Source organism: Xenopus laevis, chromosome 2S (genome assembly GCF_017654675.1).
Source record: "Xenopus laevis strain J_2021 chromosome 2S, Xenopus_laevis_v10.1, whole genome shotgun sequence".
Classification (NCBI taxonomy): Eukaryota; Metazoa; Chordata; class Amphibia; order Anura; family Pipidae; genus Xenopus; species Xenopus laevis.
In genome coordinates this window covers 14,785,443-14,810,502 of record NC_054374.1, presented here as the reverse complement: position 1 = coordinate 14,810,502, position 25,060 = coordinate 14,785,443, and the positions used below count along the sequence as shown (strand labels likewise).

Below are 25,060 nucleotides of genomic sequence, written 5' to 3'. Positions count from 1 at the left end.
ATTTATCTCAATATTTTCTGAAAAAAACTCAGACCAAATCTGCACGGGTTTTTTCAGGCTTATTTATTAATACACATTTACAATTTGGTTTGTGGAAAAAAATCCAAAAATTATGAATTTTTCTTCCACTGGAAAATTTTGGCTTATTGCACTAAAACCCAGCGTAGATCAAAAATATTTCTACTTACAGTATTTATATGCAACCTCAACAGGTCTGAGATGTCGGATTTTCAGATTCAGACTTTTTCCCATCCTTGAGGTATAATAAATTCCGAAAAATTAATCTTTTTAATATTCCGATTTTAAAAAAACTAATTTTTTTTGGCTTTTCGGCATTTGGAGTTCAGTAAATAACCCCATTTGTATATATATATTGGTATATATAGTTTATACAGGTATGGGGCCATGTTATCCAGAATGCTTAGGACCTGGGGCTTTCCAGATAATGTTGGATCTATACATTATAAGGGAAAATGTAATATTCTTCATTAGACTTTTATTTCATTGTGAACCTTTAACACCTGCTTGAAAGTGCTATAAACTTTTGGAACAAATTGAACAACTTTTTCATTAAGAAGTTTTATTACAGCACTGTGCAAACTATAAAATTAACAATCGCTATACTATTGTTGTGTGAGGGGCAAAGTGTTTGGAAAGGCAAAACAAAACATTTTGCAGTTATTAATGGCAAAGGAATCTCTAAGCTTTAAAACTAGTGATGTACCAGCTGGTTGGTCTGGTTCTGGCCGACCTCGCAACCCACCTTTTAACTGCCGGCTTCCCGCCTGCTCGCCCGCACCTTTTGTGATGTCATAAGGTATGGTGATCCAAAAGATTTCAGGTCCCATGAATTCCAGATAATATGTCCCGTACCTGCATGCATATATCATCCCGGTTCAAGACTATTCTTGAAGGCAATTCCTGCTGATGTTATATTCATGGAAAAATATTATTGTATATACTGTAAAATTAGCCTTTGATATTGAAGCTTCTTGCAAACTATTTATAGTTTGATATAGTTCCCCTTTAAGTGAAGTGCTTCATATTTAAAAAAATGTCTAAAAGAATTTGTCTTTTAAATCTATGAAACCCCATGTATAATCTTTATGAACACTTTAGCATGCTGTCGTTTTATCTCCCCAATCATTCTCTTCTGCTCTAGCTCATGTCTTCCATTGCATGTTCTGTTTCTGGCCTGATGGAGCACTTTACAGTATGACCAAGCTGCCTGCAAATCTGTTGATTCATGGAGAAAATTGAGGTTTCTTTGCTACATAGAGTTTTAGAGTGACAAACTGATTTCCAGATAAATTATTTCTCACAGCCCAGCAAGCCCTTAGTCAGTATTATGTGTAAATAGCGTTCATGTTGATTGAATCAAGCCACTGTATCACACCTTCCGACTGAAGCGCAGATATGGTTTGGCCCTCGAAAATCATAAATAACTCATATCTAATAAAGTGAATCTGTGCATTCATTCAATTCCTCGAGCTGGAAAGTATCCAAAGGGAACCATAAAAGAAATCAATGGTTTTATTTATTTCCAGACCTCAGGGTTTTTTTTTATGATACAATTGAAGAATAAGAGAAAATGCTGCTTGAAATGTAAAACAGAACTACTGCACTATTGTTGCAGGGGAATTCTAGAAGGAATTCTGGGAACAGCAGTGGTGGAATACAGGATCATTGCTGCAGGGGAATTCAGGGAGAAGGACTGAGGGAATACTGTGCCATTGCTGAAGCGAAATTCTGTGAAATCAGCTGGGGAATTCTAGGAGAAGGACTGAAGTAGTACTGCACCATAGCTGCAGGGAACTTTTAGGAAAAGGAATGAGGCAGTACTGCACCATTGCTGCAGGGAAATTCTAGAAGGAATTCTGGGAAAAGCAGCTTGGGAATTCTAGGTGAAGGACTTTAGCAGTACTGCACCATTGATGCAGGGAAATTTTAGGATAATGACGGAGGGAGTATTGCACCAGGGCTGCAGAGAAATTCTAGAATGAATTCAGGGATAAGCAGCTGGGGGATTCTAGAAGAAGGACTGGTGGAGTACAGCAACATTGCTGCAGAGGAATTCTACAAGGACCGGGGAAGTACTGCAACACTGCTGCAGGGGAATTCTAGAAGGAGTTCTGGGAAACGCAGCTGGGGAATTCTAGAAAAAAGGACTTGAGTAGTACTGCATCATTGCTGTAGGGGGATATTGCCCCATTGTTACACCTGAAAACCGGGAGAGGGTCTGCAATATTGCTGCATATGAATACCAGTAGAAGGGTTGAAGTATTGCACTATTTCTATCAGGGAAAACTCACTGACAGACACACTGAATCTATGTGTGATTTCCAGCAAAATGGGGACCTCTGTAGATCATCACTCATTTCTATGCATGTCCACTTTAAAATAATAGCACTTTAAAGTATTGCATTAAATATAAGAGCATTACATAACCTTCTAGGGCCTCTTAGACCTTGAGTCTAAGGGGTTAATTTATCAAAGAATGAAGTTAAAGAGCCACAGTCTGCTAGAGTGAAATTCTGCCACTTCCCATTTATTTCTATGGGATGTTAAAGGCGTATTTATCAAAGGAACGATCTTTCACTTTCACCTATTGATAAATACTCTTTTAAAAATCCAATAGAAATGTGGAAAGTGGCGGAATTTCACTCTAAAGGACTCTGGCGATCTCTAACTTCACTCTTTGATAAATACACCCCTTAGTGACCCCTTGACATCAATGTTTCATGCTGCTGGGCTCTTACTTATTTAATCATTGCTGCCCTCCTCTGTTATTCCAATGACTGGCAGAAAGAGTACATTATTCTCTCTCTCTCTATATAACCCTAATTTGGTTACTGTCTCTTCAAATAGCAGTTAACCCTTAGCAATCCAGGACCCTCAGTCCCTTTTGCGTATGAAAAGTACTGGGAACTGGGATTTACAGCGCAGTGCCTCCAACTAGGGAACATTGAGGAGCACATCTCAGGGGATTTCCACTATAAAATAAAACACACACAGTTTGCAATAAAACAAATATAAACTTTATGTAAAACGGTATTTAGTAACTGTACATGCAAATCACACAATATCAATTTACTCTGGTGAACCTGTGTGGACTATGAACCCCTGGCACAGTCTCTCAATGCCACAGTCCCACACTCCACACCGGGTGGATAAATGTAGAATAAATCCGGTCAGTTCAATGTCCCTTCACCAGGAGCTCTTATGTCCCCAGGTAGCACTACCTGCCCCAAGGTACCTTTCCCTTTGAAAGTAGTAGCTAATCCCACATGGCAGGTACACACGCAAGACCTGTCCTCACTCTAGGGAAACACACAGTGGCCAAAGTATCCACAGGCAGGAGATAGAAACTGGCCCTCCCTAATGCTCACATACTTTATCAAAGCAGAGCAAAACCCAACCCATTCATTTTCCTTCTCCCTGGAAACTCCTTTCAAGCAGCACTGACACACACCACAGATCTGGATCTCTCTGGCTGCTGCAGCAGGGATCCCTTTATAAGTTCTGTGGGAACCCCTGTACATTTGGTTCCAAAGTCAGGCACTCCCCCTCTCCCAAGGATGCACTGGGGCCCCCAGCCAATCGGATGGCTCTTCAGCCTGTAACTGGGCAGGGGAAGGATTTGTCTGATATATTTATATATAACATACTTTTATCAGTTGTAAACCATGCTTTGTGGCTTAAACTTCTGTAATACCTTTATAAGAAATAATGTACTCCCTGCTTATAAATATAAGGATATAATTTGCTGCTTTCAATTCCATGACCTGTATAAAGGAACTTGGTCCATGGACTTGGTTATGTCCTTATATTTTAAAAAAGGGAGCATAATTTATTCTTTAAATAAATAAAAGAAAAAAAGGCTTGTTTTTTTTATTTAATATCAATGGAAACGGTTGGGTTGCTTAACTGAGACAGCTTTGAATTGTTATGGCACACAATGTGTGATAGGCTCATAATCTCTAAATAGTCACAGGCAGTATTGCAATCTGTTTAAGTAAGTTTTTCAGTTTGAATAAATCACTATTATTTAATCTTTTTTAGACACTGCCATCTTTAGCAGTAGTTTAGCTTTTGATTTGTGAACTGCATTATTTGAGCCTGACAAAACAAAATGGACATGTGCCTTCAGAAGAAAAAGATAATTGAAAATGATTTTGATATTTTAGACTTTTGCTCCCTTTGTATCTCAGTGGAAGATGAATGCTCCATAAATCGGAGATTAGTAGTAGCAAACTTCCTAGATTCTTATTCCACTTTCTCTTGTATTACCAAGGCAAGTGACTTTGATTATGCTGAATAATAATGGATTTTTTTTCTTTTATAAAAAAAAACAATAGAAAAGCTGTCACTATTTCCCATCCATAATTAAGATTGTCTAATTAGTTCAGGTATGGATCTGTACTTTGTTTTACTCTAATTAAAATAAACACTACTTTGAGATGCGAATCAACATAAAGTTCTATTACACCTCAGTGTCATTTTAATTTGATGGAGAAATAATTAAAAGGCTCCAGTCTTCCACCCCCTACTCCTTTGACTGAGTGATTTTAGAAGCCATGGAAATATCAGAGGCAAGACCTAAAGTTTTGTTAAAAGATGGAAAAAAACACTTACAGTATGGTCACGTGCAGGGATGTAACCTAAACTCCCAAAGCCACCAGGAAAAGTATTTTGGGCCCCTTCCACATGTGTAAACTTTACCCTGTACTCATGTTTGGATGGATTGCAGGTCCTTACTGCAGCTCCCTATGACTAATTTCCTGGTGTTATTGTCATTTTTGGATTAAACATAAATTCATCTCACTTGGACATGAATTGCAAATACAGTGTATAGTATGGTTCTATAGCAACAGGAACAGTTGGATTCTATTTGCGCTATACTGACTGAATGGGTGGGTATTAAAAGATAATCATAAAGTAAGACCAAGGTACACAAACCAACCAGCCAAGAACAATAACAATCTATATCTATAAGATGGACCTGCCTGGGTCTCCTGTGTAGGCTCCAATGCAGTGAACCACAATAACAACACTGTGTTAAATGTTCTGAAAGTCACCTAATTCTTTATAACTCAACCAACAAGTCAATAAAGAACATTTCAGAACATTAGAATTTCCCCCCAAACAATTTCAATTTAGTGGATAGCATTTGTTCTTTAGCTTCTGGTAGCCCCTTCATTTGAATATTTGACCTATATAATTCAGTAGGGATGCACAGAATCCACTATTTAGGATTGGGCCGAATCCCCGTATCCTTTGTGAATGATTTGGCCGAATACCAAACCCAAATCTGAATTTGCATATGCAAATTAGGGACGGGAAAGGAAAAATTGTGAACATTTTTTCACTTCCTTGTTTTGTGATGGAAAGTCAAGTGATTTCCCTCCCCCCACCCCTAATTTACATATGCAAATTAGGATTTGGATTCGGTTTGGCCAGACACAAGGATTCGGCCGAATCCAAATCCTGCTGAAAAAGCTGAATCCTGAACCGAATCCTGGATTCGTCGAATCCTATAATTCAGGTTTTAAGGCAAATCTATAATGGAATCCATAAATATTTGCAGAAAAACATGCAATGTACAACAATGTGAGCTTTAAAGCGATACTGACACGTTCCTATAAAAATCATAGGAACGTGTCAGTATCAAGTAAATGCTGCACCCGTAATAGTTCCCCTGAAAGCTGACACTCCAAAAAGATGTTGTATGCTGTTTCAGTGACCCTGGGCTGGGGGCAGCGCGATCCTTCCATAGGCTAATTATGAATGAAAACAGGACTTCGCCTATGGAAGGATAGTTCCTCCCCCAGCCCAGCGTCACGGAAGAAAGACAGAAGATCCGTTAGTAGTTTGAGCAAGTCGACTGCGCAAAGGTTCGGGGGGCTGGGGGAGCTTTCAGAAGGGCTTTCAGGGGGACTATTTCAGGTGCTGCAACTACTTGATACTGACACGTTCATATAATTTCTATAGAAACATATCGGTATCGCTTTACACCACCGTGATTTGGGCTACAGTTGAATTATGTTTTTGTCAATTCAATGTTTTCTACTCAAACCAATAATGCAAAACTCCAAAGATAACCAAAGCCCAAGAAAAGAACAAAGCATGAAATGATGTACTTTATGTTTTCATCATACTGTACCAGCCCATTGGTACAGCAGTTCTATAGCAGTGAAGATTCTTGCCACTGACAATGCCCCCTGTAGCTCTATTCCCTATCTTTCTTCTCGACTGCAATAAATGCTGTCACAATATATTTTGAGAAGAAAGGGAAATGTAATAGTGTAATTTGTTCATCGTAATTGTTAATTAAGATACGGCTCAATATTTGATACATTATTATAAATGATTGCACCGCGCATCATTTTAGAAGCAATTGTAATATTCTGCATTACAGCATTGATGCAAACATGGACAGATAATACAATATATTTAATTATATATTTGTAAAATGTTTGTGCTTGCATATTAAAAAAACCCTATAATGACAGGGCAGATTCTTTTTAGTTTTCAAGTTTTTTCTAAAAAGTCAAATGACTGGAAGAATGCAATTTTCGTTGCGTCAAATTATTTTCCATGAATTAACAAAATTGAGTTTTTCTGAGCTGAAAAAAATATTGCGATCACTTAAAAAAAAAATCACAATTAAACCTTTTTTTCACAGGTTTTTTTTAAAATCTTACTAGCTTTTTCTGAAAACTCAACTCAAAGTAACTTGATCAAAGAAACAAGGAATTCGAAAATGATTATATTGGCCTCAGTGTCGGACTGGCCCATGGGATACCAGGAAAACGCGTGACACGTGTCAGTGGGCCCTTTTGCTTCTAACCAATTGCCCAATTTCTTGGTCATTCCATATTTCTTTATGGGAACAAATGCATAATAATGGAAGAATATAGTAAGTAGATATAAAAGACTAGGAGAATAAAGAGGTTGAGTGAGGAGAAGAGGAATAAGAGTTTGGAAAGTGGGCCCATGGTCTAAGATTTTCTGGTGGGCCCCTGGCATCCCAGTCTGACACTGATTGGCCTCCCTGTGTTTCCTTCTCTCACTTTAATTGTAAACATCCCATAAAAATAAACAACTGTATTAAACAGTATTCAACTGTACAAAAGTGCTTCCAGTGAAAACACTGACTGATCTGAATTCGTTATCTGACTACTACTCTGTAACAGGAACGCTATCATAAACAATGGAAATCTGATCATTTTATAGAAGTCTTTTAAGCTGCAGACATTTTTAAAATAAAATACAGCATCCAGTAAAGCTCAGTGAACAAATCTTACTCAAAATTGCAGCGATTAGCATAGTAACAGTATTATCCTACAGACTCAGCTCGTATATCAGCCAAGGCTAGGGGAAAAGGTTGCGGTATTGTAAGTAATTAAAAACTGATTTTGGTCTGGAGAGCTGTTAAATGCATTGTAAAATTGTTTTAGGGCCTAATTAGGTGCTAGACAAGTGTGAGTCTGCAGTGGAGGCAGTTATAAAATAGCCTGCATAAAGAGAGCAGAGAGTCGAAAGGGCCATCATTTTCCTCATCTTAGCAGATTTCTTCTTTCACTTGGCTTTACAATACCCATAATACCGTGTCCTGGTAAGAGAGCGACCAAACGTGCTGCCGCATTGCTAATGGGCAGATTAGTGTAGTTATTTATGGTCTGTAAATGCCCATTCATTGCTTTTGGTTTCAACAGAGACCATATAAACTGGGTATCGGTGGAAGCCCTGAGTTTATTGGTTGTAAAGCAGTAAATTATCTACATAAGTAGGTGTACTGATGTACTTAATGGCTCCGGAGGGTAAATCCTAAACATAGCTTGCATTTCTAAAAATGAAAACACTGGCTTTCAGCATTATGGGTACTTTTACCAATTACTAAGTCTGCTCTTAGGCAATTGCATTCTGTTGATTAGTTGCATATCATACAATAAACCATTTCCCATGCTTTATCCCTCTCTTTCACCTTTGAGTTAAATTTTAGTATGATGTAGAGAGCGATATTCTGTGATAACTTGCAATTGGTTTTTATTTTATTTGAAGTTATTTAGCTTTTTTATTCTCCAGTTTGCAATCTGGGTTCTAGGGTCCTAATTACCACAACAACCACGCATTGATATGCACAAGAGACTGGAATGTGAATAGCAGAGGGCCTGAATAGAAAAATAAGTAATAAAAAGTAGCAATTACAATAAATGTGTTGCCTTAGAGGGCACTTGTTTTGCCAGCTCAGTGACCCCAATTTGAAATCAGGAAAGAGTCAAAAAAAGAAGGCAAATCATTCAAAAACTATTAAAAATAAATAATGAAGACCAATTGAAAAATTGCTTAGAATTGACCATTCTGTAGCATATTAAAAGTTAACTTAAAGGTGAAGCACCCCTTTAAGTTGTTCTTTTTATTCTGTGCCCTATGTCCTTAATCACTGCCCCATTCCCAGGTTTCATCTATTGTCTCTCCTCCTCCTCCATTGTACCTTCTCATCCCTCCTTCTTTCTATTGTTGATCTTCTCTATGCTCCACTTTCTCTTTCAACTTCGTTTTATACTTTATATCTTTGCTTAGGCCACTGCAAAACAACAATAACCAAAGGAAACCTTTTTATTTTCATATTGCAGAATTGATAAGAAAATAACTGGATAATTTATTATTAAAAAAAAACTATTACTTTTTTCAACTTAGCAAAATATTACAGAAGGCAACTGTCCTGCAATGTATGTAGTAATTTATATGAACAGTTTACATGAATGCAACGATTCTGGTTCCAAGTCTTCAAGTGAAATGATGCATAATCATACCGTAGATATCGAACAACAGTCAGCTACGCTGCCAAAAGACTTACTTTTTGTGACAACACCTTCCAGTCGGATAATATTTGGGTGATCAAACTGTCCCATGATACTCGCTTCTCGCAGAAAATCTTTTCTTTGCCTGTCCACATATCCTCCTTTTAAAGTTTTAATGGCCACTGGGATTTCCTTCTTCGCTGGGGTCTTTAATCTTCCACTACAGACCTCTCCAAACTCTCCTAAAATAGATCTTTGTATGAGTACAAATATATTGAAAGCAAAATTATAAACTTCAGAGTATAATATATAAAACAAATTATCCATTATTTAAAACTCCCCGGGTAAATAGAAAGCAATTACCTTAATGCACTTTCCTATACACTATAGACATGGAGGCAGGTGCTGGTAGCTACTGCTAAGCTAAACCTCCTAACTCCCCTCAACAGCCAGAGAAGGGTCCCAAAATAAATATTCAATTTATATAATACACACACTGAAATTCTGTAGCCAGAGGATAGAAAGTGAGGCTTCATCATCCAGAGCAGCTGATAAAAGAAGGCCCATTAATAAAGGGGAACTATCTCAAAAATGAAGTTTTTAGCTTCAGCATATTGAAATAATAAACTTCCTAAATGCAATCAATAAAACATTCTGTACCATTTCTGAAATAATGAAGTTCATCTTCACTATTCCTCTCTAAGCATCGTTTTCTTCTCATTCTGTCTTCATTCAGGAGCTGGGTGTCAGATGAATGATCTGGCTAGAAGATGTATTAGAGCTCACTATTAAAATCACCAGGAATCCTGTCTCTCTACATGCAGAATTTGTGCAAAAGGCAGTTATTTTGTTAGATTTTGTTTGTACTGGAATCAGTTATTTGAGTGATCTCTAATTCATCTGCTAGGAAAGGGAGACCCCCCATATAATGATATCACTTATTATTAGGAATGCATTGAATCCACTATATTCGTTTTCATGAATCGCCCGAGTCTTCATGAAAGGCAAATCCCAAACTGAATCCAAATGCTAATTTGCACATGTAAATAAGGAAGAGGAATGCAATTTCTTTACTTCCCTGTTTGTGTAATGGAAAGTCATTGATTCAGTTTGGCTAGGATCTTGGATTTAGCTGAATCCAATTCTTGCTAAAAAAGGCGAATTCTGAACCAAATCCTGGATTCGGTACATCCCTACTAATAATAACAGAACATTATTATTTTGTTATTTGCTCAGTTGTTTTAGTGCAGAAATTCTCAGGCAGTTGATCCCAGCCAAGTTTAAGCCATTCATCATTAAAACCTTTGAGCCTCTGAACACAATTGTATACTACATCCCTATTATTAAGCGCTACATAATAAAAATGGAAAAAGAACTGCTGAACAAGTCTTTGAATGCCCTGTTCTCAGAAAAGCATTCCAATATTCTGTAGAGAAAATTTACTCCTTTTAGAGACTAATCTCAAGGTCAGCTGCAAAGATAAATGTTATTTATAAAGAACTGTGAATAAAGCCTGATAAAAAGCAGAAGGTAATCCTGTGTGAATTTAATATGCCCCTAAATATTTATGGTAACCAAGTGCTTTTACCTTTCGTTCAGCAGGTGATAGAGAGAGGCATTTTGACATTTTATTTAGCTTTCTACTTATTTAGACACATTAGATGTATTATTAGGAAAGAAGCCGTGCTGCGTTCTCGTTCAGTTCGCGTAAATTATGGCTCTGAATTACCATTAGTGTAGAAAAGCCAGACGCAGCAAACATTTTTTTCATGTTACTATAGCAGATTCTAGTAATATGTGAGCCTCAATCAGAGCTCACAGCCTAATGATATAATACGATTGCATTTCTGCACATAGACTTTATTACATGAGAGTGTTATGTAAATTATTCGCCTGCATTTCTGAGAGCTGTACTTGAGTAAAATAACCAATGCTAGACGTTGATGTTACTTTGTGAATTAAGCAATGCTCATAAATTCATTGGGCTTATGAAATATAGTTTGCTTAATAGATTTCCAGATGAACTAAATTTAGTGCGAAAAAAAAAGGCAACTACAATTTTTGTTTCAATTATAGTATTAACCCACACCACGAGGAGTTTTTTTTTTTAAACCCAGGGAACACTTACAACTGCACACATTCTTTAATTTAAGATGAATTTGATAATAAAGGCGATAAGGTGATTTTGGCCCATAGAAGAATGTCTTCATATTTTACTTTTTGCAGTTAGCAGCGATAAGCAAAACTTATGGTGGTCTCAGTCATTTGGGGTTCCACCAAAATATTAGCCCAAACAATGAGGTTCTTATGTCACTGCTGAAGCTGCCAGTTTTGGATATCATCACCAACCACCATCTGTTTTGGACATAAAACTTTTTTAGTATGTATTCACTAAATAATTCATTATTCCTAAAAGCCAGCATGTACTGAATTTTGTCTTCTTCATGTTGCTCACCAAACCCTTGGATGTTGCACTCAGTGGCCTCAAAGCAGTTGCTTATTTTTGAATTCCAGGCTTGGAGGCAAGTTTAGGTTTCAGAAAACCAGATGAACTGCCAAACAGAGTCTCCTGTAGGGATGTAGCGAACCGCCGCCGATGTGTTCGCGAACGCCGGCAAAATTTGCGAACAGTTCGCGAACTGTTCGCGAACTTCGATCATCCGAAAATCGTTCGATTCGAACGATCGAAGGATTGTAATCGTTCGATCGAAGGATTTTCGTTCGAGTCGAACGATCGAAGCCATTGGATCGAATGATTTCATTCGATCCAATGCTTCGATCGTTCGATTCGAACGAAAATCCTTCGATTTTAGCGCTCGAATGGTCGAACGATTTTGACGCGAACGCCTATTGGCGAACGTCGCGCGACGTTCGCGAACTTGCGGCGGACGCGAACAGCCGATGTTCGCGCGAACAAGTTCGCCGCAGAACAGTTCGCTACATCCCTAGTCTCCTGTAGGCTGCCAGTCAAATAGCAGCTACTAAATAGCCAATCACAGCACTTTTTGCACCACCCAGGAATTTTTTTTCATGCTTGCATTGCTCTCCATCTCCATCTTAGTGTTGTTCAAGGGTAACAAAATGTTTGGGGACCCTTGCACTAGACTCTAGTCTAGCCTATTGTTAGGGGGTTATTTATCAAAATCCGAATTTTTATGCTAATTTTATTAAAAAAAAAAGTCAGAGCAAACTATAATCCACGATTTGACCTTATTTGTTATTATAAAAGCACAACTTTATCAGATCAGGGAAAAACTTAATAAAATCTAGCGAAAATCCGAATTGTTCAATTTTTTCTGGCTTTTTCCCAAAAAGTCTGACTTTTTGGGATTTTTGCCCAAAAAGCCTGAAATAGCCCCTCGAGGTATGATAAATTTCGGATTCAGATTTTCGGATTTTATAGTAAAAAAAAACCCTTGAATTTTTTGAGTTTTTTGCATTTGGTTTTAATAAATAACCCCCTTAATGTCATAAAAATACTTGAGAACCAACTTTAACTAGATGTATGCAGATATAAATGTGTGATAGAATGTTAGTATTTAACATATAGACATGCACTGTAATACCATGGAAAAGTGAAGCAATGAATTTGATTTTACTGATGCCTAGTGATGGGCGAATTTGCGCCATTTCGCTTCGCCGGAAAATTTGCGAATTTCCCGTGAAATTTGCGAAACTGCGAAAAATTCATGAAACGGCACGGCGTCTCGTTTTTGACGCCGGCGCCCCGTTTTTGATGCCGGCGCCCGTTTTTTGACGCGGGCAAAAAATTTTCGGGCGAATTTTCGCAGGCGTTTCGCGAATTCGCCCATCACTACTGATGCCTATACATTCATTATTTAACACCATCTACCAACTTGTAATGATGCCAGAAATGTAATGAATGTTGATTATTTAACTGAAATCTAGCATGCAGCAATTTCCAAGTAAGCATGTGGAATTTACTAGCTGCGGTTGATGAAACCAGAGTTCATTAGTTCAATTAAGCAAGGACATTAATGTAAAGAACAAATAACAGAATTTGTATTTTATACCGAGTAAAAGAGAAGTCATACAAAGTTAAGGGCATTGTAAGGATACAGAAGCCCCAGTGGGGTGTTTGTACAAGCCTACTGGAACAGAAAAATAGCTCATCAAGATCCATAAACTCCTAAAAGATCGTTACTGTAATGTTTTGGCTTTAATTAAAATATACGTATGAAAAAAAGTAATTAGTATTTAATAGTCCTCTTGTGAAAATCCTAATAAAGTCACCATTTTCACAGAAGTTGTTATATTTTTATTCTTTTAATTCTGCAATAAGTGATAGTAAAAATATCTTCTGTTGGGGGAGGATTGGGACTTTTGTTCTTGGGAAGACTACCAGTAGAAGGCTTTTACTTGGAGAACTAATAATATATGACTATATAGCAGTTGATCCCATTTAGGGGAAGCATAAATCTTTATTTTTCTACATGTTTACCTTCTCTCCTGTTTCAACCCAGTGGTGCTCATGTGTCAAATACTTTTAAAGTGGGACGGGATATTTTTACAAATCCCCTTTAAATACTTACAAAGCTAAAATGTACCCATTCATGCAGAAAACAATGTCGATATTGTATGCAATCGGCATAGTCCATTTAAATAAATAGCACAAATTAAAAAACCTTCTGGTGCTATTTACACTAGCACTCGAGGACGATTGTGTAAAATATATATATTTTTTAAATATTATACCACAGTTATGTTAAGTTATTTTTCTTGATTGCATAGATTTTTTTGCAAGATAGAACATATGGAATTCATTAAAAACATATTTTTAAACCAGGCACTTATGTGTCCTTTATTCTCTCATTAATGTTGTCACATTATCTTAAAGTATCTCACATTCAGTCAACAGAGCTGCCTTCCCTGGCAACTGCTAATCCAGATTTTATGAGAACAAGAATGTGATAACAGACTTGCATGATGAACATCAAGGCAAATTAGAAGCAAGAGGAGATATTGTATAATAATTTAGCACCTATCCCTGGTGGGAGTTGTATTTCAACCTTCAAGTTATTGTATCTTTTTAACTCCTGAAAAACTCAAAATACATCTGAACTATCATCAAGGTAATTTATGAATGTTTTTAAAGTGTCAAAAAAGGGCAGTGGCTTGAATAACTGCCATAAAAGATCAGTTCCTCTTGACCCCATTTATCACTCCAAGTTTTATCTTTTGTAATTGAGTACTGTTTTATGGTCTGTGCGTGAATGATACAAATAATACAAGTTGGTAGCCCAAATGTATCTACTTCTATGACATATCCCTCTCTCTCTGTCTCTAGTTAACTAATTAAGCTACAGGTGAGCTGTAGTTAAAAGGAGGTGTGGAGCAACACCTCAAGGCTTCTTCCCCTGGATATCTCCTGGAGCTGGAGGAGGGGGAGAGGCCATGTAAATACCTTCTTGAGTGAAGGAAGGTGCCTGTGTATAACTGGGAAGGAGAGTGATTCCGCGCTGACCTGAGTTGGAGAGAGAGCTCCAAAGCACTGGAGAGGAAAAGAGAAACTCCTCCCAGGAGACAAGTGTGTCTCGAGTGTGCCCAGAGAGGATTCTGGGATTTGTGGTTCACCAAAAGCCAGTGAGCACTAAGAAAACCGTGAGTTAAAGTTAACACCAGTGAGGGTGTGAATTGGGACTGTTAAGGCTTATGTCAAGCTAATATTATCCCCAATGTGCAGCTAGTGGGCTGAAGATTTGTGTTTGTGCCAAATAAAGGTCAGCAAAGCTGCATTTAAACTTAAAAGTCGGTGTCGGTCTCCATTCTCTGTGCTGAAAACTGTGCCGGGGCCTTGGGGTTTCGCTACCTGAAGCTTTTTTTTTTTTTTTTAAATTTGTTTAACTACAGGAATTTTCAAATATTAAAATATTCTTGTGATTTGGAGCTTATACAGTATATGGATGCCAAAATTGTACCTCTTATGGCAGTTCCTACTCCTAAATGAAAATAGACAATAAATATTCTATAATAATCTATAACTCCAAACTGAAGTGCCTCTTGTTCTCTTTAATGAGTGGTTTAAACTATATACCAGACAGATGTTCTAATTTTTCTGTAGGATTTTAGGTGACAAGATATTTCTTCTCCAGGGAGCTACAAAGTATGATGTGCTTTTTGTCTTTTCTCTAATGTTGCCATTGTGTATTCAATGATACAATAAATGCTGACTATAAAATGAAGATTTTCATAATGACAAGCTAAATCATGCAACATTCTATCATAGAAACAAAGGTCAAAGCAAAATATAAAAGGAATCATTTTAATACCGTTTACCTGCTCCAATTACTCTTTCAATGCGTATTCTGGAAGGATCTATCTCTTTGGCAAATTCATGGACAGCTAAGGAAGGGTCTTCATAAGTATCTGGATCAATGTAGGTTTTCACACCTGGAAATTGCACTAGAAAGGATATAAATACAAACAATAGCCTTACATTAGATGTGGTTTCTATACAGAAAAGAGAAAAACATTATATGCATTGAAATGGAGGTTTTAAGGTTCACGTCCAAATTGTATACTGAACAACACAATACATTGCTTCACTGTCTCTTGGGTGCTGGACAAAAGTGATTGTTAAATTTTGGAATGGTCCATAAAAAATGCATATTGATGAATTGGGCAAAACAGATCAGCAATTGAAACTTAAAGTAGATCTAAGAAGAAGTAGCAAGAAATTCTAGAATCTAGAATATGCCGTACAGTTTTGGTCTCCATCACTCAAACAGGACATTATTGTATTAGAGAGGGTACAGAGAAGGGCAACTAAGCTGGTAAAAGGTATTGGAAATCTTAACTATGAGGAAAGACTGGCCAAAATTGTGGTTGTTCACGCTGGAGAAGAGGCGTTTAAGGGGTGATATGATGACTATGTAGAAATATATAAGGGGATCATATAATAATCTCTCTAATGCTTTATTTACCAGTAGGTCTTTCCAGCTGACACAAGGTCACCCATTCTGATTAGAAGAAAAGAGGTTCTGCCTAAATATTCGCAAGGGGTTTGTTACAGTGAGAGCTGTGAAGATGTGGAATTCTCTCGCTGAATCAGTTGTACTGGCTGATACATTAGATAGCTTTAAGAAGGGGTTGGATGGCTTTTTAGCAAGTGAGGGAATACAGGGTTATGGAAGATAGCTCATAGTACAAGTTGATCCAGGGACTTATCCGATTGCCGTTTTGGAGTCAGGAAGGAATTTTTTCCCCCTCTGAGGCAAATTGGAGATGCTTTAGATGTTTTTTTTCTCCCTTCCTCTGGATCAACTGGCAGTTAGGCAGGTTAAAAAAAGTTGAGCTTAATAGACGTGTATCTTTTTTCAACCTAACTTAATGTGAAACGTGAAAAATCATTGAGCTAAGGCAGACGGGCAATGGTTTTCAGACTCTTTGACTTCAGGCCCCCATTTGCATTCAAATAATTGAAGGAATCCCAAATTAACTCATATCATGGCCACAAAAAGCATGGCCCTAACAGACTCCATCCTTTAATTCAAGGAACAGAAAATGCTATAATTATTCACCCTTAAATCTCGTTTTCAATGGCCTTTGGCTTGGGTTCTTTCTTCCACTGCTTTGGAAGGTTCTGGGGGTGGGGGAATAATCTTACAATTTTGGAACCATTACTTACAATATGGAGGTGTGTTTAGGCAAAACTGATTCCTTTTCTCAAAAGGAATTCTTTCTTTGAATGGAAAAATGAATCATAATATAAAATATTCCAAAAGCAGGGCTTTCCCTTGAATATATGGAGGTGGTTGACCTTCTTTAGGTCACATTTTTATTATCTCCTTCTTTATGGTATATTATAAAAAAAATTGTATGTGATTTATGATGAAACATATGTTTTTTTTTATAATATAAAGACTTGAGTTCATAGCTTTTCATATTGGCAATAGCAAAGTGTATAGGATAGGCAAAACATGGTTTTTATCAGCTGATATACATATTAAGATATAGATGTCTTTTTGTTGTGTCTTCTGGCATTCAGGTGTGATATATAACTATTTGCTGCTGCTTTCATCCATCAGGAGTTTTTCTGTTTCTAGTGACCAACAGCAGAAGGCTTTACATTATATCCATTATTTTTAGATGCAAAACTATGTAAACTGTACAATTCGTACTGTATTGCTTAGACATGCTTCTCCTCGTAACACCTGTCTCAAAGCCTCGTTTATTTGTGATTCTTTTGGTTCTTTTATGTATTTACAGATTCACAATTCAGGAAAAGTAGAATAATGAGAAGAGGAGTAGGCTGTACAGGATTATTTAGTTATGTGAGACTTTGTCCTAAGAGATTTGCACCCCAGTGATATAAAGTACGACAGGGTTAAAGGTGATTGTATTGTAATGCATAAATTAGATAGGTCAAAAGTTTTGGGCGTCCCTTGTGCACCTATTAATAATTTAAAAGAATTCTTCCTCAAGGGTGAATATCAAATAGGAAATGGAGTCACCTACTATTTCATTTCTTGCCTGTGTCATTATTTAGGGAGAAAACTGTTGATTTCCTGTCCTTGTACTTATTACCAAACATGGATTTCTATTAAGGGCTTAGAAAAGCAAAGTATGAGAAAGTTCACATTCATTACATTTTCTGGAATGAACAAAGCAACAGAGCGCATTTTCTTACAGTTGCCTGATCTGATGGGAACAGAAAACAAAATAACTTTCAAATAACGAGTTTGCACTGTGCATTTCATTCCGGGATGTGTTCTTTATTTTCAGTATGGATTTTCATAATCAGGTAATCAGATGAGCTGAAATGATTTCTGTTCTGTATTTTGCACTTTCATTATATTGAATGTCAATCCGATGCTCCTCACTTCCACAATCATAGCTTTGCTTTCATACACACAGCAGCTTTGAATAATTAGAAATCAAATTTGTGTTTTTGATGCTTTTCGAGAAAATAATTGCACACAATTTGCGAGTATGAATTTTTTCGATGGCTTTAACAATCACATCAATTGAAGAAATCTCAAAATTTAGAATAAAAAAATGTAGCCACTAAAACATTGCCAATGTCTAATTAAAAAGTTGAAAGTAAAAATATGATAGAATAATGTGAATTTTGTGTTGTTTTTATTTATCATATTAACCCAATCAAGATTTTCCTATTTGAGTTTTTTGCTAAATATGACATTAAAGGAAATAAGTCTTGGTTTCTTCAGATACACACTGATAACTGGAAGTTGCTTAGAAATCAGCAGCATTTGTACTGATTATTAATCATTTATAGTTTCGGGGTTTAATATGTTGCCAATATTTAACTGAAGAGGTGACAACCCTACATAATGAGTTAGCAAGCTAAATAATTGGGACCTTGAGTGCTTTTGTTCAGATTATGATGTACATTGGAACTGCCATATTTTACTGCACAGACCTCCAGAACAACAAAGTCCATAGTGGAAATACAGATTGTACTTGATAAACCTTTTAGGAAAAGAGACACATTTGGGTACAACATTAATCTGTGACCTAAAAGGCTGCTCATGTTAGGGGGTAGGCCAAAGATGTACACTTATATTACATATTTATCAAGGGTTGAATTTCGAATTAAAAAAAACTTCGAAATTTGAATTCAAAAAGACCAACCAAAATCGAGTCAAAGTTTTTTTTGGTCAAATAGGTCCGTACTCAGCGAATTCGAATCGTACGAATCGAAGGAATAGCACATTTGTTCGAATTCGATTCAAAGTTTTTCCAAAAAAAAACTTTTTTTTCCATTTTTCATAGTCGACCAATTGACTCCAAATAGGTTCTAGGAGGTCCCCCATAGGCTAAAACAGCAATTTGGCACGATTTAGATGGCGAATGGTCAAGGTCTAATTTTTAAAGAGACAGTACATGATAAATTTCGATATTCAAATCGAATTTGGACAATTCCCTAGTCGAAGGACACAAAAAAAATTCAAATTTCATTCAAAAATTCACCTCAACCTTTGATAAATCTGCCCCTTATACAGCCTTCTGTTGAATGGGATCCTACTGTCACAAAATTGAACTTGAATTGGTAAGGCAGCCCTGTACTTATGCCTGGTCAATAGTGTTGCCCTCCATCACATGCACAATAGCGTAAGTATGGAAAATTTGCACTTTGTGAATAATAAATAGTCATTCTGGATATACTGTATATCCCACCAGGTGTCATCCCTGTGCTGGAAGTTGTATAAAACAGATGGAGAAGGAAGGTTGGTTGGTGATCCCTTAGGAAAATTAAATGGACATAAGACTAATTTGCTGGAAAGGGTTCTTAATTTTATCACTGCAACCAATTGTATGGTTTTTATAAGGGGTAAAGTACAAACCAACGGTGCAGTCTATGTTTACTTCCCACAATTCTTCTTTCCAAAATTCCTATGCAACTGAGCCACCAAAAAAACCCTCAATGGCTGCAAAGGCTGGGCTGTTATTGTTATCATATAGATAAAGCGGTAAAGCATGGCCATTCACTGGCACACCCTTAAATTGCACATATATTAGGTGCAAACACAGGCTAATTAATTGTCTGATTGTTTCTTGGGTGCTATGGGTAACTGCCCATTGATAGCAATGCAGTTCCTACACATAAATACTATGTTCCCCTCTAATGTCAACATTATTTAAAATGTAAAAAATGTACCTAAAAATATGTTTTTGTTCCTAAAGACTCATGATTTCACTAACAGTGCCTTTAGCTTTAGAATGAGAGTTCTCTCCCTGTGCAGTTTGCTGTGCACCTGCACTACCCCTCACATATGCGCCTTGTTATCTCTGACTTTCCTTTTGTTGTACATCTCCTGGGCAAAGAGGAATATGTTCTGTCAGAGATGCAGAATTTCATCATTACTTAAGTAGGGGCTTTTGTGTGTAATCCCACATGATAAATATTTGATCCTTCGCTAGACACCTGCTGTTGCTTCACACGGTTAAAGGGAAACTACAATCAGATTATTCCCCATTTTATGTCTCATAATCCTGTTTAGCTTACCAAACAGACTTCAGTCATGCTTTTTGTGTGCTTTTATATTTGAGATAGCTTTCATGAATGTATGTGATCATGGAAGGGCGTTTTATGCTCTACTTCAAATGTTTAATCTTCCTCTCATTTTGTGATTCAATTCTATTTATTAGAATAGAAAAAAGAAATCCTACCAAGCTAGTTCTAATACAAAGTTTGAACAGAATATGCTGGTAAGTATGGTGATATCCATCCATAGATATTACCACTGACTTCACCCAATTCCACTCAATGGTATATCATTTTAGTAATTTCACATCTTAAGCAGTTTCCAGATATGAAAGAACATGCACAAATCAAAAATTGAGAGCCAGTCAACAGCGGCTGCAGTCAAGTAGGAAATGCCAGATGACCACTTTTTGACTAGAGATGGACTGATGTGGACAAGTAGACATAATCAATGGCAGATATTGAACACAGTGCTACGCAATATGTTGGCGCTATATAAATACATGTTAAAGGGATACTGTCATGGCAAAACAATTTTTTTTCAAAATGAATCAGTTAATAGTGCTGCTCCAACAGAATTCTGCACTAAAATCCATTTCTCAAAAGAGCAAACAGATTTTTTTATATTCAATTTTGAAATCTGACATGGGGCTAGACATTTTGTCAATTTCCCAGCTGCCCCAAGTCATGTGACTTGTGCTCTGACAAACTTAAATCACTCTTTACTGCTGTACTGCAAGTTGGAGTGATATCACCCCCCTCTCTTTTTCCCCCAGCAGCCAAACAAACGAACAATGGGAAGGTAACCAGATAACAGCTCCCTAACACAAGATAACAGCTGCCTGGTAGATCTAAGAACAGCACTCAAAAGTAAAAACCCATGTCCCACTGAGACACATTCAGTTACATTGAGAAGGAAAAACAGCAGCCTACCAGAAAGCATTTCTCTCCTAGTGCAGGCACAAGTCACATGACAAGGGGCAGCTGGGAAATTGACAAAATGTCTAGCCCCATGTCAGATTTCAAAATTGAATATAAAAAAATCTGTTTGCTCTTTTGAGAAATGGATTTCAGTGCAGAATTCTGCTCGAGCAGCACTATTAACTGATTCATTTTGAAAAATTGTTTTTTTCCCATGACAGTATCCCTTTAATAATAATTATATACTGAAAAAGGCATAGTGGATATGGACTAGAACAGGAGCTACTATATTCAACAGGATTGTAATGAAGAGGTTTTTAGACTTTTTTTGGTTAAACTTCCTGTTTGTGGTCAAATCTAGGGTTGGGCAAATTTGACCCGTTTCACTTCGCCACAAACAAAATGTCACTCACGGCCATTAAAGTCTATGGGTGTCCGATGTTTTTTGTCGCGCGGCAAAATTTATTTTGATGCACTTTAATATACTTCAGTGGGAAACCATTTCATCTTAACTGACATTCCAGCCACACCCCTTTCACTTATTAAGCCTAGTTCCTATAGGAGGCATCCCAATGTTTGGGTACCACTGCTGTAAAGTACAGTATAGTGGTGTGAAACGAAGGGGACAGCTGACTGATAACATGCAGCTCAGATTTGTCTTGGAAAGGATGAGAATACAGAAACAAGCCAAAACCACCAAAAGGCAACTATTTACTATAATTATGTAGGTCCAACTAAGACATGATTATTGGAATATTAATTATTTTGGACTATGCTTTATTACTGCAAGTAACCCTTAATAGATGGTAGGAGAAGACAAAATCCAAAATAATTATTTATTCAATAATATTTCCATTAATACATTACAAAGGAAAAATAGCATGTGATGGTATAGTGACCCTTTCAACTACACCCATATGCTTGGACCTCAAATAAGTGCTTCCTTGGTGATGCTAAGGCAGCTTTCCTAAAATGATCCTACATTGGGTGCTCCCTTGCAATCCAAATAAAAAACTACCTGGGAATAAAATGTGCAAGAGCCATACTCACAATGTCCATTTTGTAAATTGGCTCTTCTTTTCTCTTCCGATTTCATCTTCGCTTTAATATACCACTGACACCTTTAAAGAGAATAATATATTTATATTTATATTTACATAATGTATATCCTAGAACACAAATGAAACCTGCTTTTCTACAGTACTCGTATAGTGTCGAAAGCTGTGCTGTCACTACATGTTACAAGGCAGAGACACATCTTCTTAATCATTAATTAGACTAATTAAAATACATTTCCTCATGAGATTCTTTTGCGTAGTGTTTTATTTTTGAGAATGAAAGTACGTGACGCTTTTAGTTATGGGTTGATGTGGAGCCACACTGGTTTACCATGGGAACCGGTATAATAAAACTTCAACAGCTGTTCGGAGGCATCTTGAGAAACCCAGCTCTAATCAAATTCAGGTTTATGATGTCATTTATATGTAGCCCACATGAACGAGGGCAATACAAATTATTGGGAAAGAAATTAAACAGGTGCTTCAATATTTATAAGAACAAGGAAAACAGTCTGTAAATATATCAAAGCAATCTTTTTTTACAGGTAGTATGTCATATTATGGCCTCCAGCTGTTTTGCAATTATTCTATAAAAATCTTCTCATTGGCAAGGCAAAGCAGTACAAAGAACATACAGTTAATAAGGGGGCAGGGATGCAGCATTACAAAATAATAAGGCAAGAGCATAACTACTGATCTTTATCTGGACATGAGTGCTATTGAAATTATTCCTTTAGAAAATGGTTTCTAAGAAGTGTTTGAATTGACTGAGAGAAATAAATCAGAAGATAGGGCAGTTAGGAAAAATGTTTTCCAACATGAGACATCTCTAGATATGAGACAAGAGTTTGCCTTGAGCTGTATATAAGGGCAAAGAGGGGCTGTACTCAAGATAAGAGGGAATATATAAAGTCAAGCAGAGGATTGTGATGATCTGAAAGACAGATGATTGTTTTTATATTCCATACACCACTTGATAGGAAACCAAGAGATGGTCTTTAGCAGCAGGTGAAAGTAGAGATGTGAAGGGTATAAAATGTAAAAGTCTTCAATGAATACAGATTCAGTGAGGATTCAGTGAGGATTCACTAGGTCACTTTGAAATTGGATGCAATGTTCTTCACCAGAGATGCCTGGTGATGGAGACAAGAAGTAAACAGCAATGTCAAGATTCTGATTAAACAAGTTTAAAATATACCAGGATAGAAAGGATAGTGAGCCATAGTAACTAAATCTGAGATTTACTTTAAATTGTAGATCAGCATAAGGCAGATGAAAACTAATTACGGATTGGTTTGCTAACATTGTTTATTAAGTTAAGGCCCTGTACCTGTCAATCCTGCTCCTTTTAGTCACAATGTATGTGTTTGACTCTAAGACCAGGCACAACTTTTTGGCAGGCAATAAATATATGTAGTCAGCAATAAAAGCAAAATGATTGTGGGTAACAATGAACAGTAGGGAAACTGTAGAAAAATAAAGTAGGGTATTATTATGCCCTAGATATATGCTTATTGGTTATCTAGGGCAGCATATAAATGTTCACCCCAAATCTCACAGTAGTCAACCTTCAAGCTGGGCTACCTCTAGTATTTAAGACAACATATAAGCACTCTAATCAAACTTCACTCTGGCCTGGTCTCCATGGCCTAGGATTTGGGCTGCTTAGAGGAAAAACCCCACAGTTTGGGAACCACTTCATCAAACAGGTCTAAGTGCCGATTCTTACTGTATATAAACCTTTGTGTGATCAATAGGGATGGGCGAATTTTTTTGCCTTGTTTCGCCACATAGACTCGTATGGCATTGTGCGTCAAAAAAAAAATGACGGACAGCAAAAAAAAAATTGTTGCGCATAAATACATTGTCTTTAATGGGCGTCGGCAACATTTCACTGGCGGTGAATTTTTGGCAAACTGAAATGGGTAAAATTCACCCAAGCCTAGTGATCAAGTATCTAGAGAATATATCATATATATCTGTTTGGACTTTCATTCTGTACACAGAACATTCTAATACTGAGTATTTGCATTTATCCAAATTGTTGTGACATGTACCGTTGTTTTCATCTGAAAGGGCTCTTTAACTTGGACCTCCGATTAATATGCTACAGGGAATGTTTATAAAAAATATAAAGCCTTGCTTGCTATACAAAAATTCATGGTTTCCAAAGAAACACTATAATCAGGTGGGCATATCTAAGGCATTACATTTTTCAGCATGTTATTTGCAATGGTTTTGAAATGCATTCTGCTTGCACATGCTGCATAATCACTCAGCGGATAACCCAGCAGGTGTTTATCTCACTCTGCCTCTCCAATACGAATAGACCCATCAGAAACCTTATGATGTGAGAGTTCATCAAATTGCTAATTCTAAGTAGCGTAGCAGAGCTCATCTGTTAGGGACCAATCCAGTTCTTCAAAGTGAAATTTGTTTTAAATTTTTTCACAAAATTGAGTGTTTATTTACAATTTCCTTGCCCAGTGTTCACTGAATACTTTTGAAACCCCTTCTTATTATGGTGCTAAAATGATACTTTAAAATTAATTGATCTCTTACAACACAGGCATGCAGCTGGGTTAGTGCCCCTCGGCACATTTATGGAATCAGGAAACTCAAGATTACTTTGCAAGGACAGGGGGCTATCAGAGGTTATAGCTATTAATACATCTATCAGTTGCCATTTTTACCTCCAGGGCTCTAGCTATTTCAGAATTGCAGCTACCAGTATACCTAAGACCAACATTATAGTTTCCATTATTTGTTACAATCCACCCGACAATATGTAAGAACACTGTCCTCCAAGAACATATTTTAAGTGATTTTGGCATTATTTGGTTGGTGGAGTGGGAAATGTAAAGATCCTTTTTGCCTGCTGGGAGATTTGATAGAGCCAGTGTCAAGTAAGTCATTATCCATAGTAGAGTCATCTTCCTAAATTGAACATGAGATGATACATAGATATTATTTACATTATGTACAATATCATCATCTCTTCTTATTGGAAAGCTGCTAGTTAAAAACATCAACCATTTGTTGCATTTCTATTGGTCATGAGATTGATGCCAAAAAATGAAAACAGTACTTTTCTTTGTCTTCTGTTCATGGGGGGTTTGTGGCCTCTTAATGAAGACAGCTTTCTTAGACGCAGGAGAGCTATCAAACTGGCAAACAGAGGCTAATCAATTAGCTGCTCAGCTCTCTAAAACAGTAAGGGAAGCTATACTTAATCTTTAATTCTGTTTTAGATAATTTATTCACAGCATAAGGTGTTCAAGGTTATTCTTGATTAAATAAACAGT

General features: G+C 36.9%; 1 protein-coding gene across 2 annotated transcripts in view; it reads right to left on the bottom strand.

Annotated features, from left to right (window-relative positions):
- The window catches only part of LOC108708862 (ephrin type-A receptor 6), a 394,409-nt gene that overhangs the window by 75,840 nt on the left and 293,509 nt on the right, over window positions 1-25,060 (bottom strand). For both annotated transcript variants that reach the window (XM_041583374.1, XM_041583375.1), the window contains 3 exons: window positions 21,748-21,818; window positions 15,105-15,230; window positions 8,864-9,049 (listed from right to left, as the gene is read on the bottom strand). In XM_041583374.1, coding sequence (XP_041439308.1) covers window positions 8,864-9,049; window positions 15,105-15,230; window positions 21,748-21,818 — 383 coding nt within the window. The remainder of the gene's footprint in view (window positions 1-8,863; window positions 9,050-15,104; window positions 15,231-21,747; window positions 21,819-25,060) is intronic.